The sequence below is a fragment of the Gadus macrocephalus genome, chromosome 15, assembly GCF_031168955.1.
Source record: "Gadus macrocephalus chromosome 15, ASM3116895v1".
Classification (NCBI taxonomy): Eukaryota; Metazoa; Chordata; class Actinopteri; order Gadiformes; family Gadidae; genus Gadus; species Gadus macrocephalus.
In genome coordinates, this window is record NC_082396.1 from 9,853,829 (window position 1) to 9,872,958 (window position 19,130).

The 19,130-nt window shown below is 43.6% G+C and overlaps 1 protein-coding gene across 3 annotated transcripts in view; it reads right to left on the reverse strand.

Annotated features, from left to right (window-relative positions):
- The window catches only part of LOC132472798 (cGMP-dependent protein kinase 1), a 74,750-nt gene that overhangs the window by 13,657 nt on the left and 41,963 nt on the right, over nt 1–19,130 (reverse strand). For 2 of the 3 annotated variants that reach the window (XM_060072578.1, XM_060072577.1), the window contains exons 4-7: nt 10,864–10,969; nt 7,438–7,501; nt 5,880–5,957; nt 4,191–4,285 (exon numbers count right to left, since the gene is read on the reverse strand). In XM_060072578.1, the coding sequence (XP_059928561.1) occupies nt 4,191–4,285; nt 5,880–5,957; nt 7,438–7,501; nt 10,864–10,969 (343 nt within the window). Of the gene's footprint in view, nt 1–83; nt 848–4,190; nt 4,286–5,879; nt 5,958–7,437; nt 7,502–10,863; nt 10,970–19,130 lie in introns of those variants that run through there. The other variant, XM_060072579.1, reaches the window with a different exon arrangement.

Here is a 19,130-nt window from a genome sequence, read left to right on the forward strand (position 1 = left end):
CAAAATGATTTTAAGTCTTTTTTTCCTGAATTACATTGTGCTTTCTAACTCGCTTCAAACAGAGCACAGAATAACAGCCATACTCTTTGCTAGGGGCCAAATCGGGGCCATCAGTCTCCGAATCTAGCGCTGATTCTTCAGACGAGTCCCCCCAATCACACGAGTCTTCCGAATCCGTAATCCAAGAGTCCATTGCTAATCCAACAGAATCTCTCCTGAAAGCTATTCTGAACTATGGAGAGGAGACGATTCCCACACAGCGATCCGTCAACAAAAACCCTGTCTGAACTACTGCTTCTCTTACCGCTCGAAATAGGACGATTATACCGCTATAGATTAGCCACTACTAGTTCAAAATATAAAGTCTCATAAGGTTCATATTCCATCATTTCCAAGAAGAAGATTGAGTTTGAGGTGATAAATCGTGGCTTCGCTTGGTATTCCGATCTTTCCCGGCCAAAAGCTCATCCTGTGAAGAAGTATTACATCCAACCAATGATCGATGTAGAAGAGAGACAAAGATGGAGTAGATGTGTGTAAAAAAGGACGGCAACTTGATTCAGAGAAGCTAGGAGGGTGGAAAATTGAGGACTGTTCTCTGTCTCTCTGTCTGTCTGTCTGACCGGACTCAGACACATAGCAACGTAACTCTTTTGGATCGAGGTGACAATCCCGTCTTGTGCTTTCTGAACTGCCTCTCCTGTTCCACACACACACACACACACACACACACACACACACACACACACACACACACACACACACACACACACACACACACACACACACACACACACACACACACACACACACACACACACACACACGCCCGCATGCAGTCAGATACATATGGGGATTCAGACACACACACACACACACACACACACACACACACACACACACACACACACACACACACACACACACACACACACACACACACACACACAAACAAACACACACCTGCACATACACACACAAGCAACACACACACAGAAATAGACCCATCCGAACAAACACACACACGCACACCCTTGTTGTCTATCCTCTCTCTCTCACTAACTCTCACTCTCTGTCTCTTGCACTGTGTGTGTGTGTGTAAGTGAAAAAGGTCACAGCTGCTGGGGGAACAACAAGGTTTAAAGAGAAAGCATCAGTGACAGAGGAGAAACCTAGAGAGGAGGGATGAAGTGAGACGAGGGGGAAAGAGCAGAGAGGATAAAGGAACAGTGAAATGGAACAGCTTCGGGGAAGACATTCTGCCCTTGTTGTAATCTAACATCACTGCCGTTGTTATGCTTGTTTTCACTCGATAGAGATTTTAATGGAGGCCAGCGATTGCACATAGTGTGATTGGCACAGTTTTATCAGAAGGCCTATCTGTCGTTGGACGGTGTGAGATTAGGTATGTGCCAGTGGCCGTCCGACTTGCATAGTGTTACTTGTCAACAGCCAGCAGGATACAATTGCAACTGCCGGTTCACAGCATGTTGGGTCTCCAGGCTACATGTTTGTTTATTTGGGTTAGGAATTAAGAGCATTAACCAGATATAGAAAGCCGATATGAAGATATTTCAATTCCAGGGTTCTCGCTAAATATAGCCATTGTTTAGATATTGTTTTGATAAACTAGAAAAGGTTGTGGCTCAGCAGACCCGATATCATCTTCGTTCCAGGTCAACACGTTGCTTTTTTTTTTTTTAATGTTTGTGTAATGTACACTGTGTTTATTTGAATCTATGCTGTCTGAGATTTAATGACACTTGTGTTGGAAGTCTGTAGTTTATAGTTCAACAGGCATAAGGAGTCCCCTCCTTCAAACAGTTGCATACATAATCTTTAAAAAAAAAAGTAGTGTTAATTGTAAAGAAGTTTTGCATGCTATCCTCAGCCATAGCATTGCATAATATGATGACGTAGTATTTTTCTATAAACTCAAAAACGCTGAACGCTTACATGACATAACATAACCATAACACAACATTAACCTTCACTGTACCCTCGGCACCATTGCAAAGGAGGGTTTTTTCCCTCAACAGGTTTTCCAAGGTTAAATATATGTACTATAAAATAATGATGACACAAAAAGCCAAAAAGCCAGCATTCCCGCCACCACATGCCATCATGACATAAACGTCAGAACATGTGAAAACATGTCAAAACCTAAAATAATTCATTGTCGTATGCTCTGTCATTCCTCGCCACAGCATAAAATAACCACATGTCACAGCTCAAGACTCTTAACACACGTACCAGGCACTAACAGATACTCCAACAGTGGTTGTGTCACCATGAATCAGCGGTTAATAGAGAGCAGAGAGAGCTGTGTGTTAGACAGCGGTGTCTGTCACACCACCTGTTCTCCTGATCTGCGCTCCGTGTACCAGCTGTGGAGCCCCCGACTGACTGGGGTGGTCTCATTGATCCTGGAGGGCTTTGACGAGTCACATGATCGGCTGTGCTAAACGGCTCATTCATTAGCCATCTGGGAAGGGGACTCCTCCCTCGTCAGGGTTACCTACGACTTCCGTCGGATGCAGGCGGATGCACGTGCACACACACACGCTCATGAATGTATAATGTGCATGCTGAATAAACATGTTCACTGTACACATGTTTATACAGACAAGCACGCACAAACGAAAGACAAACATACATGCATTGTTGTAAGTAGAGTAGTTGCTGAAGCCTTACCACAAATTGTAACGCGCATGCAAACATACACACACAACACGCACTACTTGCACACAAAACAAATACTACATACACTATCTGCACCACAGACATAAATAGCAACCATAAATCTGATAGGTCTCATCATCATGCAACAGGAAAGAGGATCTCTATTAGTTTAATGATAAATGTACTGTATGCTTAGTATGTCCATGCCAGACATACATGCAACACAATACCCCTGAGACTGTTCCACACACACACACATACATACAGACACACAAATAATCATAAACCCCACGCACGCACATTAATTAATTAATTAATTAATTAATTAATTCATACATACATACATACATGCATACATACAAACATACATACATACATACATGCAAACAAACACACAAGTATTTGTATACCATACACACAAAAATAGGCTCATACACACACACACACACACACACACACACACACACACACACACACACACACGCACACTCACGCGCAATTGTTTACACAAAATCCAATGCAACCCATTTACAGACACACGACGCAGAATAAACGTCCAGCATCCTGCACACCTTAAAAAGCAAAGGATGATGGCGGCACCACTGCTGACTTTGATTTACACTGTATACACACAGGGAGGACACAGATCAAAGCCCCCGGCATCTTCATGTACAAGGTCCCTTTCAGGAGACCCTTTTGAGTTCCGCGAGGCCACTCTCACTTAACTCCTAATGAGGATGCAGGGGAAGCCGCGGTGATCAAAAAGCCTTGCATTGACCGTCCTGGTCCTGCTGCTATATTTAGATCCAGAGACAACAGGGGTGACCATCAAAAGGTGTATTTGAATAGAATTGCTGCTTGTGACAAACTACAATACCCACACTTTCAGCATAAGAGGCAGGAGGAGATGGGGCCACTCAAGGGTACATGGATGAGATGTTCTACACACTTGTATGAATAGCTGTTTAAAAGATTCACTTTAATAAGCGCCTGAGCGCCTGATAAGCGCCAGTCTACCGCTCTATGTTTAAGAGTCAGAACCAGCAAACATAATTATTTGCGCTGTCACAATGTAGTGGGGCTGGGTGTAAAAAGGGTTTCTACCCTCACTGTTGATTCCCTTTTTAAATAAATGACAATTTGAATTCTGTATAAAGCCCCCTTTGATGTACATTAATTTGTATTTAATCTAATGCTACATTAAGAACCTTTAATTTAATCACAGGTAGGTTACTGTCAACTCTTTCACCACTTATTGTATACTGAAAATTACTTTGAATAAGTAACGCAAGCCATATGTTGCCATTCTATACTGTTTCAGCTTGGCCACAAGATGGCGCTGCGTCCTTCCAGCAGTTGAGGAGTAATCAGGACAATGAGTCTTTGTGGCTTCAACTTTCGTTCCACCTCGTCTCACCTTTTCTGATTGTTCAGACTCAACACTTTTTCTCTGCGGTTCTCTGTCTGCTCTTGTCCAAAAAATTATAGAAAAAATGGAGGACTCTTACCCCTGGAGGGCCTTCTCCCCGAACCAGTCCCCCTTCCCCTGGGTCCGCAGGTAGACGGGCTCCCCGTTGGCCTGGTCTTCCCTGGTCACGTTCACCTGGAGAAGGAGGAGCAACAGGTGAGACGTGACGGAGGATTGGTAGAAGCTTAGGGGCAGGGATTACCTGGAGGTGCGGGACGGCGGTGGCAGACAAAATGGGAAGCAGGTAGTCATTTCAATGGGCAGTCATTCATTTGTCCATTATATTGACCCTACTAATCTCCCGACTGGGTTGCCAGCCCACTGCAGGAATATCAAGGGATAAACAAAATACTTAAAAAAAAGTGAATTCAAGGAGGAAGGAGGAGGAAAACATATGAAAAAGAAAAACGACAAAACTAGAAATGTCTGAGGATTATGTGTGTTGTGTGCGAGGTGTGTGTTTATAGTGAGAGAGTGTGTGTGTGTGTGTGTGTGTGTGTTTATAGTGAGAGAGTGTGTGTGTGTGTGTGTGTGTGTGTGTGTGTGTGTGTGTGTGTGTGTGTGTGTGTGTGTGTGTGTGTGTGTGTGTGTGTGTGTGTGTGTGTGTGTGTGTGTGTGTGCGCGTGCATGCATGTGTGTGTGTTTGCATGTGTCTTTTTAGAAATAGACAGTAATAAATGGATGGGATAAATTAGTTGAAGGAGAAAAAATTGGCGGCAGCAGCAGCAGTGTGGTAAATTAGTAAAAAAAAGAATGGGCAGAGCTGGGGGTATTGATGCTAGCAGGGATTGCCATATCAATCAGATTAAGACCAAATGAAGGGTGCAGGGCACAGGAGTAGGTATTCCATTTGACCATAGACCTCTCAGCAGTAACTAGCGGCATGCACGAAGTTCCCACTCTTGTGTACACAAACCAGTTAAAGGAGAACCATCATGCCCAGCTACTTTATTATCCAACACCAGAGAGGACTGCATCACATAGGTGTTGTGTAAAGAATGTGTGTGGTTTGTTACGCACTTCCCATTTCCATGTAAAATGAATCCCGGAGAAGTCTGGCCGTGTGACAGGCAATCTTTGAACTTTTCTATGATTTTTGGCAGAAACAGATGGGATGTTGCTGATTATTTCACAGCACAGGGCTGAGGCGGAAGGTACTTTTCTCCCGCTTCTCTAGATTTCCTGTTCTCCAAAGGATGAGCAATAGGTCAAGGACGACGGCCTTCACATCACTCGTGGGTTAATAATCACATTTCCTGGTCACCAAGCTTGTGCGCGTGTGAATGTCGCTATTGGTCAAGCAAAATGCCTCTGAAGCTAATGTGCACATGCTCAATACTTTTGGACCGGCAGTGATACCTGAGTTGGCCTTTACGAAATGTTTGCCGTAGCCCGGAGGAGGAGCTAGGGTAGGGGGCTTTGTTATTATGACAAATAAATATGGCAAATAAATGACCCACAGGATGTGGATTCCATTCAGTTCCTCGATGACCTATACACACAAGCATGATGATGGTGATGGCGATGAAACGTCTGTTCCAACCCTTTCCCACAGAGGGGTGTGTTACATCTCCTTTCCGGTTCTAAAACGGAATTAAGATGTTCCCCACATCATGTAAGCGTGTGTGGTGGCGCTCTCCGCCATGGCGGCTGTGTGTTACTGATCGATGCAGGGCGGGAGGCGGTAACTATGGAAGCAGGTTCGAGAGAGAGAGCGAGAGAAACTCACCTTTCCCTTGCTGATGATGAAGAAGGTGTCTCCCCGCGCCCCTTGCCTGATGATGTACTCTCCATCTTCATAGTGTGTCTGTCAGGAGAGGGGGAGGAGATGGGGAGAGAGGAGGGCAGGGGAGAGGGGGGAGAGCATGGAAGAGAGGAGCAGAGCAAGGGCAGAGGAGAGTGGGGAAGGGAGGAGATGGGAGAAGGATAAGGGGGGAGGAAGGCAACAGCAGAAGGCCAGAGAGGTGAGGGGAGGAGGGCAAGAGATAAAGGGAGGAGAGGAGATTGGAGGAGAGGAAAAGGGAGGAGAGGAGAGGAGGGTTGGTGGGGGCAGAGGACAGAAGAGAATGGAAAGGGGAGCAGATGACGTAAGGGAGGGGAAGAGAGAATAGAGGAGAGGGGAGGGGAGGGGAGGAAAGGAGCATTGAGGACGGGGAAGGAGAGCAAGGGGAGAGGAGAGGTGAGGTGAGGTGGGAAAGGAGTTGATTTGGAAGAGAGGCAGAGGGGAGAGAGGTGGACAGGAGGTACATGGATAATATGAGATGAGTACAGAATTAGAGAGGATGAGAGGAGAGGGGGAGAGTAGAGGGTGAAAAGGGGAGGAGAGGAGAGAGATGAGTATATTTGCACGTTGCTCGTTGTTCTTTTCTCTCGAGCAGCGGGGGCTGAAATACAGTTGCCATAATGAGGATCATAACCGCTTGTAAGAACCCTTATATGCACCCAAATGCTCTCAGGATAGTCCGACACAAAGTGAGAAAGATTGAGCGAACAATATACGTACACAATAATTTATTCAAATCAAATAATGTGAGGATGACCGTCTGGAATACTTTTGTTATAATAACTTTAGGAGTTACGGTCACGGTGGATACTCCCTCAATGATTTAATCTATTTTGTGTTGAAGCAGTTTTACAAAAAAAATTTAAATGAGAAAGCAAACATCATCTTACGATGTTTAAAAAATGCAAACGTGCTTTATCACCAGGGTTGGGAGGGGTGGAGCAGGGCTTCCAGGAAGTTCATGTCATAAAGCAATTCCCTATTGGCTGGTGGTTGATTTACATACTGCTGGTTCGCGGAACAAACCCCCGCTGCGTGATAAGCCCCCTCTCTGAGAACTATTAAAACAACACATAAAAAATGCAAACACTACGGCGCAGTACATTAACATAGAAACCCGGTACTTATTAACGAACCGCCCCCTCAGGATGAAAGTGCTCCTCAGGACGAAGGACGCATGAGCACACGAAGACGTCCCCCAGAGACATGTCTGCCATGTAACACGGCTGTATTCTCCATGTTAACCTCTACAGCTGATGCATTAAAGGAGGATGCTTCCAGCACAATCTGGATACATTAGTAATGCTACCAGGCAACCAAAGCTTTGATTCTCCTTGTTTTTTTCAGCTCTAAGCGAAAGGCTTCCCCATAGGGTCCGGCGTTGTATAGCCTTTTAACCTTGTGCGTTTCACTAGCTTTACAAAGCACAACGACTATAGAGAGGCACAAAGAAGGAGGAGAACAGAAGAACGACGAGAGACGGGGGGGGCTGGGCAATGCTTACCTCTTCAAGGACGTCGGCGAGCTTGCTCAGAATGTCCTCCTGTAGGCCGTGGAACGTAGGAACACTGCGGAACAAAGGAGAGCGATGGATGAGTTATTAATCAAAACAAGAGGAGAGGGAAGAAAGAGGTGTTGAGGGGTCATCTACTCTGTTTTGGTTTGTCCTGACCTCCCGAATCAGACTAAATCACAGATTATTGTTGTATCGGTGTACATCATAGGCCAACTCCCCGAGGTCACTGCCACTTACCTCAGACCCCAAGGTTGAGTACACAAGCGAGTGGGGGTTCCCATATTTGTTAACCGTTAGTTGTTTGCCTTCTCTGCCCTCATGAACGCTATCTGCCTGTTATCAAAACAGGATATCTATAACAGGGTGTTGATCTTGTAAAGGCTACAGCCATTAACCATTGGAACAGACACAGAAGAAAAGGGCCTCTCAGTGTCATCCCGGTCATTCACCAGGCCTGGTAAAAGTAATCAGAGGCCATTCAGCCCACCCACCCCACAAGCGGCAAGCCTCTGTAGAGCTCTGCTGATAGAAGAGCGAGCACCGGTCAGCTAGCCAGCTGGCTCTCTCAACGCCACAATCAGGACTGCTATTTTGTTCCAATATTTTCCCAGAAACGTTAAATCCAAGTTGTGAGGCCTTTTAAGGCCTCAAGGCAAATTTCAAATATTACTTAATAATACCAAATATCCAAGATGTAGGTCATGAATGAACTTTCATATTTCTAAAAACCCAACTCAATACTGATACTTTCTTGTTTAAGTGAAATGCAGCATGACTTAATGTGAACGTAACAATACAAAGAATATGAGATGTGTCCCTCTCACGGATATACAGCTAAAACAAGCCCTGAACCCCAATTTCCTGTGCGTTAAACCCTGTGTGAAGTAGTATTCCCACATGCTCAGCATCAGTGGGTGGATGGCTGTTACGGCGGCCTGATAGCCAGAGGCGCCTTCTCTATCCAAAACTGTAAGGGGCGGGGGAGAGAGCGGATTGATATAGCTCACATAACCCTACAAGATATCACTTATCTTCTATTAACTCCAACTACAAACACAATTGATGTGACCCAAAAACTAAAGCTACTATTATCGAATTATAATCTAGTATATTTTATGGTTTCTCTTCACTTGTTTTAGTTAAATTGTTCAAAAACCTTATTAGTCATGATTCATATGAGATGGATACTGAACTGAGCGGTTACTAGACACCAATTCAGTCTATGCATTGTCTGTTTCTCATATATGTTAGATGGATATGTTAGATTGTGTTTGAACAAGAAGATACAGCCATGATGTTATTGGCACAGAGAAGACCTGTTCTTCTGTGTAGGAATATCAGAAGCCAATGTTTTTTGGAGTGAAAGCTGTGTGACTGTATGTTTGAACCCAATGACCCATACCCAAAACTATTAATTATCTCCTGTTGCACTTGGCCCACTCTCAATGTTCTATTGTTAAGCAGACTTTTCCCCTCTCTCAATTTACTATTATTTAGCAGACGCTTTTATCCAGAGCAACTACCAGTGAATTGAGACATTTAGGAGGCGGTTTAGAGGCATGTTAGCCTGGGAACCAGACGAGTCTTGCAGGCTCATGTTTCCTTTGCTCTGCAGATAAGGTCTGGCTCCCCTCCCAAACAAAAATATTTCTGCCCATTACGAGATAGACCGACCAATCACAACCGTTTATCTAATATGAGGCGGGATAAATATGATAATTAAATCGAATTATTTTTTCAACAAAGATGGCTTCCACTGATGTCTGTTGTTTACTCTTTCGAGACAGTATTAAACGAGCTGGACGGTATAATTTCACTAAAAGAAGAAGAAACCACTGCCGATGATTTTTCCGTCGATCAGTTCTGCATCTGCTGTTTCGGTTGATATGGTTGGTTGTAGGCCTATCCAATTTTGTCCAAAGGCCTTTTGGTGTGCGCCCGTTAATGACGCACTTTGGAAATTGAAAATTAACCGAGAGGTTCCAGACTAATTCAGTTAGCAATTTGTCTCGTGATGCCAGGCTGGGGGCATCTTGCTGAAGGATGCCTAAATGTTAGGCTGCATACATGTGGATTGAAGACAGTGCATTCAGGGTTGGTATCCAACACCCTGACAACTACAATATCATAACCATCATTTCATAGTTCAGTGCCATTCATGACCACCAGGTGCTATATTGTGAAGTTTTCTTCCTGCAGAGTTAAGGCCACTACACGCAATGCTTCTGGTAAAGTGAAAAGGGGCATCTCTCTAAGGAAAAAAAAAAACAGCTCACTAGTTTCCTGTTTAGTCAGCGTTTCATATCCACCCACCTGTCTGAGATTGGAACGGTCTGTCACCCTGCTTGTGAGGCTGATTGAAATCACAATGATGCATGAGCCTTCTGACCTGCAGCATTATCTATAGAGCACACACACACACGCACACACACACACACACACACACACACACACACACACACACATGCAGGCAGACAAACACACACACACACACACACACACACACACACACACACACACACACACACACACACACACACACACACACACACACACACACACACAGTAACACACACATGTTCATGGACACACACACACACACACACACACACACACACACACACACACACACACACACACACACACACACACACACACACACACACACACACACACAGATACTCAAGTGTGCACACACAAACACCTTGCTGGGAGGTACGCAGAGAAAGTCAATAAGAGGAAACTCGTGGGCAAACTTAGTGTGTACCCAATCTGCCTCTATGTTGAAGTGAAAAGGCAATAGACTCTCCCCCGCCCCCTTAATACTGGACTTCATGCAGAACATTGTCATACTTTATTTATTCTTCTCTAAAGCCCAAGACACGACGACTAGCTCTGTTAAACGCCATCAAAGATCAGGGGAGATGAGTCACAGAACGTTTCAGATTGGCGCAAATAACTTTTTGCTTCAACTTCAGGCGAGTCCATCTTTCTATTGAGTAGTCTGAGACGGAGCAAACAATTCCCAATTTGCCTTTAATGTGGTAACCCACCCCCGTTCCCTCAGTCTTGCTTTTCAAATCTTTATGGTAATACGTTTTCCTTTGAACTGAAAGGGGGACGGGGTCGAACAAAGACCAAGGAGACAAAATGGTAATGGGAGTCATTTTCAATTTTTGTGGAAAATGTATAGCAGTGAGCAATTGAACGAGCAGCGTTTTTAAAAAACACCCGGTTCAAACGTGACGTCACTCAGTGGGGGGGGGGGGGGTGGCGGGGGTGGCGACCAGAAAAAATTAGGAGTTTGAGAAAATTGTAATAAGAAAAGGCTCAGGAGAAATTAAATCAGGATCGCTATCTAGGTCATCCGTCTATATTTTTGTCATTTTGGGATAGATTGTCTGCTTGGCTCACCTTTTCAGAAACTCCATGTACTCTGTGTGTTTTATGAGTCCTGTCCTCATCATAATCGTCTGGAAGCATTGCCGGTCAATGGCCCACAGCTTGACGTTCGTAAGAGCTGAAGGAAGAGGAAAATACAGTGTTGGAGAGAGAACGAAAATGCTTTTATGGACACAGCACACAGACACAGTGGAAAATACTTATATTGTTGGCTCTCAACCTTCATTTCTTTTTAATACATGCCATTTGGTATACCCTTTTATCTAAAGTGTTCTAAAATAGGATGAGTGCGAAGATTCCCAGCATGGGTTAGAATGTGTAGGAATGCAACTCCTAACCATGAGCTTGTTAGTGTAGTGTAGTGTAGTGTTATTAGTGTCATGCTCTGCCAATGGAGCATGCCATAAAGGCATAGTGTCCATAATGTACACCTTATGGAGCCGTCTGGAAACCTGGATTACCCAAGCAACATCGATAACCCTAGCAATTAATCTCATTTTAAGATTCACGTCTATCTTTTATTGCAAGAGCAAAAGCATAATTGCTTCCATCATTTTGTTAAAATATCTTATTAAAACAGAAGATGTTGTCTCAACTGGACGGATGGTATTCCCCATAGTGTGATTTAGGTGGTTGATGTATTCCCTTATGGAATTTCCCATGAGTCTGCCAAGTGGATAGACATGACAAGCCTTATCCTTACACAGGTCATGATGAAATCACACTGGGAAACAGAAACAGAATGACTACAGAGGGATGGACTAGTTTCTTCTGGACAGGTTTTTAATGAAATGTTCTTTTTCGGATACCAGCACAGAGGGAATGTCGGAATGTGTGACTGCATAAGAACTTCTGATCAACCAACCATGTCCCCCCAAAATGTGAACTTAAAGAAACATACAGTGATAAAAACAACAAAAGAAAAACCCAGGGATTTATCCATAGTTGTGTATTTATACGGCAGCACTGATGATCTACAATCTGCAAGTCATTGATTAAAAAATAATAATGAACACTGTGGTGTCTATTCAACACAGGGTCATTTTACGACTTATTTTATGTAAACAATTCATTGTGTTACACTTCATTTATGTAAACACAACCCCAATGAATGCCAGGCTAGCTATGGAGGCTAATGGTTTCAGCTTGGAGAAACTCTCAAGGATGTGTATGGCTTAACGTTAACACAGAGCTCCCAGAACATGGTCACCATGTAAATATTAATAAACACAATACATAAACATAATGTGCCTCGGTTGTATAGTCAGACAGTGGTCGAATGAAAAGACGGCAGGACGGGAAATCGATTCTGTATTTCACCAGACTTGTGGAGGTCTCAAATAAATAAATTGTCCCGTAGATTTCTCAATAGTTTCTGGCTTTATTTATCCATACTATCAGCTTGAGTACATGGTAGGCCCACATATTTCTTATTTAAGTCAAAACATAAAAACATACCAGAAGCTAAAAAAATGGATAATACATGACATACTACTCTGTGGAGGGAATAACAAGCCTACGAGTAATTTCATATTTTCTCCCCACTTGCTTAACGTTTGGCCACAAAAAAAACTAATCTAAATCGGGGCAACACCAGGGGAGATCTACCCTCATAATGGGAGGTCTGATGCTTGCAGAAGAGAGACCCCACCGAATCTTATGTTCCCCCTTCCCCCTGTCCTATACCCCCACCCTCTAGTAAATCCCACAAACCAACATCAGTACACGCAGAGACATAAATAGCTCCCCCCATGCGGTCTGTGCAAAAAACGAAAGCATTGACGCACAGAATAAGCAGCGATTATCATAACCTACAAAGTTGGCATCCATCTTTATCCATACGTATAAGCTCCAACCCATTTAGACCGGGTACACTGAATGCTAAAGGGAGATGCAACTAAATCTAATCAGTGAGTTTGACAGTGGACAGTGGTACTGCCCAGGTCAACAGAGATGCCAAGATCAACTATCGCCCCCAAGGCCTTTTCTCACCTTTAGGGTGGAACAATAAATCCAGATTTATGGAGAAGGTCATGCTATCTGTCCACAAGTGGATCCATAGAAAAGAAAAATGTAGTAGCCCCACGCCACACAATCTACAGTTTGAAATGATAGAGACAATATGTGATGTTGGTCTCATAGATATTATCGATTTTTAGTTTATAGGTATTATAAATGTTCTATATATTGCTTTTACGTTTTTAGTATTTTAATTACTGTTGTGTAATTTCTGCTGTGACACCCTCATTCCCTTTCTGCGATCAATGAAGTGCATCTGATCTTATCCATCTATCTTATAACAGTGTTGGGGCAGTAGCAGTCCAGCCAATCTCTCTTCTATTTCCCTCTGTAACGCCTGGTTGGTCGTTCTTAGTCAGCATGCCAGTCAGCCAGGTATAAACTGACCTATAGGTGACTCATGTGGGAGGCTATACAGCTGAGCCGCAAACCAACTGCAGCAGAATTGCTTGGTGGTAAAGTGTGGGAGGGAGGGCTGCTGGGAAATAAGAATTGTGGAAGCCCACCTCCCCGGCCCCACTCAAGCAAAGTAGGTAAATATGTTTTTTTTTGTGGAGACTCTTGATGTTTAAATTGCATTGAGACTTAGGGAGTCATGGTAAGCTAGTGAGCCAGTTAGCTCGTTGCATGCTTGACAGTTCTTGCAAAATAGAACCCGAATTTGGTTCCTCCCAATCGTGCCTGTGTTTGTCAAAATGATATAAAAACACAATATTCTGTTGTTCAAATCAGGATCCTCGTCAGAAAGTCTTAATGCACTTACCTACCATGCTTCTAACACAATCTTTTGTCAAGTTATTTTAGATTGTTTCAGTCGTGTGTGTGGTGTGATCAAACAATCCCAATATTAAATATAATGTTTCAAAATCCCATCACAAAACATTTGCATTCAGTTCGCCATGGTATCGCACAGTAATCAGTCACAGAAAATGTACCACAAACTATCATATAAACATGCGAAGGGCTGTTACATTACAACGCTGTCGACCTCAAAAGCCAATTTGTAATTATATGACTTGTTTCTTTACAAATTGAGCCCAAGAGACACCGAGGCGAATACAAACCCAGAGTCGGAGCAGAGACATTTTCAGTTATAAATAGAACAGTTACAACAGTGGGCCTAAAACTGCTGCCATGGGAGTCATTAGTCCCAATCAGATAAAACAACATTGTTTGGTTGATTGTTGAGTATGGGCAGGTGTCTGTGTCTCTCTCTGAATGTCTCTGTGTTAGTTTTTGAGTGTGTGTGTGTGTGTGTGTGTGTGTGTGTGTGTGTGTGTGTGTGTGTGTGTGTGTGTGTGTGTGTGTGCATTTGTGTGTTTGAGTGTGTCTCTGCCAGAGGCAGGAACATAAGCAACAACTCAACAATACTTTGCAAAGAACAGGTAGAAAAGATGAAAGGCCCTAATATATAGTATATACTAATATACACTAATATTATCGATCTGTTAAAATATTCCAACATCTTTATTTCCATCTCATTTTCTCTCTTGTTCTCTCTTTCTCTCCGTCCCATTTGGCCTCTCTCTCTCTCTCTCTCTCTCTCTCTCTCTCTCTCTCTCTCTCTCTCTCTCTCTCTCTCTCTCTCTCTCTCTCTCTCTCTCTCTCTCTCTCTCTCTCTCTCTCTCTCTCTCTCTCTCTCTCTCTCTCTCTCTCTCTCTCTCTCTCTCTCTCTCTCTCATTCTCTCTCTCTCTTATTATAACCCCGCCATGCACCAGACTCCCATTTGTCAACCTCACCATGGCTGCAATTAAATCATTGTTCCATGAAGGGGCGGAAGTGTTGGGAAACCTTGGGAATATTGATCACCACCAGCCGGCCCAGCTGAGAGTTATCTCGGCCTGCTGTAGGCTATTAAGAGACTCACTAGACTGGATTTAACATGAGGCACTTGCATATATTGCATACTATTAACCTGGGGTGATGCAGCATGGCCGGGAAGGGGGAAAGTCCCTGAGCAAATGAATGTGGGCGCCCATCTTTAGAACGTGCTAAATTAACTTCTTGCTCGGGAACGGTAGACCCGTGAGCCCTGGGATGACACTCAGAATCTGTCAAAGTACACCCACTCGCGTATGTCCTAATTCCGCCTCTGCGACTGTCTTGGCAGCCATTGTTGCCGTGATCCCTTCCCATTGTCAACGTGTCGTTTCATAGCAGAGGAGGAAGATTATTCGCACTGTCACTCTTTTTTGTTCTGAGTAAAACGCACACACAGACACGTGCACACATGTGCAGGCACAGAGACACACCGACGCATCTGCACACACAAACAGGCACATATGCGTGCACAGACAAGCACACAAATACACACACAAATACACACACACACACACACACACACACACACACACACACCACACACACACACACACACACACACACACACACACACACACACACACACACACACACACACACACACACACACACGCACACGAAACAACCAAAGGACACCGGAGAAAATCACACACATTTACACACACCAGACAAACGTCAATAATCCACAAACACACATAAACACAACAAGACACACAAAAAAAGACATGCACAAAAAACTCTAAAACATTTAATAAGACTGAAAGATCACACGACCACAGGAACTCCATTCCCCAGAGTCCTTTGCTCCACATGCTTTCCCAGAGCATTAAGTGAGCACATTCAGCTTTGGAAAATAGCCTAACTCTCTCTCACCAGGACAGTATTTCTGCCTGCCTCTGTTCTATTAGATCTCACCATGTCTTCTGAGTCGTTTCTCACACCTTCAAATACTGGAGACTTAATTCCCAGTACGCAACACTTCATGCATTAGAACAAAAGGCTACCCACTAAGACTTTGGAAAAGATTTGAAAATGGATCAACACTTTATAAGGTCATGTCAATTGAATTTGTATAGCCCTTAATCACAGTTAGCCTCAAAGGGCTTTGCATGGCCTACATTTTACCACTCCCCATAACACTAAGGGCCCTATTTTAACGGTCTGATACGCAAGTATAGCTTTGTGGGCGGTTCTATGGCGATGTTGCTATTTAACCGGCGCAGAAATGACTCATGCGCCCGGCGCAAATCAAAAAAGGGTTGGTCTGAAGTAGCCTAATTACCCGTAGGTGTGATTTGGGCGTAACGTGCAATAAACCAATGAGAGTGCCAGCTCCCATACCCTTTAAGAGCCATGAGCGCATTTGAATCTGACAAGTTGATATTTTGACAGCGCGTCTGCAGTCTCCGATGAGACAGATGCACATGAATTTCGAATGGCTCAGTTTATGGCCAAATAGTATGGCCTAATTCACACATGGAATAAGGTCTCAAATAAATTTCGTCAAAGAAAACTTAACACACATATGATATGCGGTAACTGTGGTTCTATTTAATGATATACGCAATACATTATAAACATTGTTTCTTATCAGTATTGTATGCATTATCGTTATCGACTTGTGTTCCTAATATGCATGTGTCCCCCCGTTAATATACATTGCCATGGACTGTATTATGCGTTACGTGTTTAGTTTGCGTGTGTTTAAACAGATGGACGCACACACGCGCGCCCGCATTCATTAATTATTTTACACATACACACACGCGTGCCTGCATTCATTCATTCTTTTTAACACTCACTTGCAGTATAACAATGTTTTCTAACGATCAAATACTCATCAATCCTAAAAGTTATGGGCATATACACGATGTCTGTGTCAAGAAAATATGTGTTTGCTGTACGGTGTTTGCAGATGCATTGATTTAAAAGTACAACTTATTACCACTGTATCAACTGTTCTTTCCCAAATAATTTACCAAGAATGTGTGGCAAGGTAGATGAGAGAAGCAAAGTGTATGGGCGAGGTGCACAAGCAACATTATGCATGCGTCCTTAAAATAGCATCTGAACAACGCGCCACTGACTTTAAGGGCCCTATCTTGCATCCGGCGCAATTTACTTTCTCAGTGGCGCATGTGTCGTTGCTAGTTTGCAACTGGCGCAGAGCGTCCTTTTCCATCCTGCGCCACACGTCGGTAAATTGGGGAATGATCTTGCGCCCCAAGGGGCGGCTCGACGAAAGGAGGAGGCGTGTTCTGGGGCAAACGTGCCCTGGTGCTATTCTGCAGTTTCAAGAATCACTTGCGCCACAAACCAGGAAATACCTGGTTTAAAGTCAGTGGCGCGTTGTTCAGATGCTATTTTAAGGGCGCATGCATTTTGCTTGTGCACCTCGAGCCGCCCACAAAGCTACTTGCGCTTGGCACTTCTCAATTGCGTTTCAGACCGTTACAATAGGGCCCTAAACCAGCTATTTCCTGGTTTGTGGCGCAAGTGATTTCTGAAACTGCAAAATAGCACCAGGGAACGTTTGCGCCAGAACACGCCTCCTCCTTTCACCGGCCCGCCCCTTGGGGCGCAAGATCATTCCCTAATTTACCGATGCGTGGCGCAGGAGGGAAAAGAACGCTCTGCGCCAGTTGCAAACTAGCAACGAGAGAGAAAGTAAATTGCACCAGCGAGAAAGTCAATTGCGCCGGATGCAAGATAGGGCCCTAAGCCTTCTAAAGGGCAAGGAAAAGCCACCCTCATTATGGAGAGAAGAAGAACCCTTGAGGAGGAACACAGAGGATGGCAAGGAGCACAATAGGTTTCAAAATGGAGGGATAAGAAGAACTCACGGTCTTCAAGAATAACATCCAGGTACCAGATGGAAGGATGGTATCTTCAAAGCATTGCATTGTCGAGCATTGCCATGCTATCATGCAAGCCTAGCATTGCCATGCTCTAGGGGATGCCTGTGACTCCCCTGTAGGCTACCAATATAGTTAGCATGTTGATAATTAATTAGTAACATGATTTTCATCAATTCATTCATTGTATTTACATTGCGCTTTCACGTTTTTCAACCACTTTATAAAGTGAGTGTACTATAAAACACTAACCCGGACTTGTGACTAGAATATTAGGCTTCCTCATGCTTTTTTGTTGAACTTCAATTTATGAATACATTTCTATAAATTGCGGAATACGTCTTCCACTATCACAGCCATAGGCTAAAAGCATTCCCCTTGGAAGCATCTTGAAAAAGAGACTTGTAATGCAATATACATTCAGATATCTAAACTTCCTCAAGCGACGTGAAAGGGTGCGGACATTTCCGAGGCTGATTGAACGGCTCGCTTGTAGCCAAAAGAGCAGACGACATGAAAATAAACATTTTATAATACATGAATACATTCATTAATCATGGAGGCAGACGTCTGGGATTCTTATCATACACTTATCACGGGCACATTAAGGGAGACCGAGTATTTACAATTGTAATTTCTCTTTCCATTTAAAACGGAATCAATTGTTGAAATAAAATGGTTTGCGAGCGTCAGCTCTATTGGCAGAATGCTGCAGGGCTCTTAGGGAGGGACCCTTGCCCAACAGGGGCCCCAGGCAGTAATCGCAACAACCCAAAACATTTTTAACAAAATATCCGCTCACATCAGCCGAGAAAACCAGAAGCCGTTTAGACATTAAAATGTCGCTCATGGAGAGAATGGCCCAGCATGCATAATCGCCAAAGGCTCAAAGCCATAAAAGTGAATAATTTTTTTATTTCCGTTTAATTTTGGTGACGGCTGCCAAGGCAACCGTTGGAGCGAAGAGAAGTGGGGGGGGGGGGGTTGAGGGTGAAGAAGCAGAATGCGAACAATGTGAAGCGCCACAAGGACAATGTGTTCCACAGCGCTGCACTCAAAGTGTTCCGCTAGCACATGTTCTGCTAGCGGCCATGCCTGTCCCCCCTTGGTTTTGCAATAATAATGTTAATCATAACAATAATAAATCCCATTCGGTGCACGCTTTTATCAAAAAACTCTCACAATATCACAAGTGCATGTCTGCATGATCCCAGTGAGAATCAGAGCCTTGAGCCAGTCAGCGTTTATGCCATGCTCTAGCTGCAGTTACTAAACCTTTTAATCAAATCTATTTATAAATTAGGGATAGTCCAATCCAGCCCAGAGACAAACCATCGATATTTCATTTTAGAATCAATCATACGACTCTCTTTTGTTAAATGTTCATTAAGAAGGTGACTTAGTCTTTTGTTAATAGGCTAGGACTTCTATTCTTAGCTATGCTAAACAGATGAGGGGGCTATTTTAATGAGTATGCTGTTACTGCGTGTACATTTATCTTTCCGTTATAGACAGAGTCAAAAAAACATATAAAAACGGCAACCTACATTTCATACATTGAGATGCATTTGGACATTCACTTA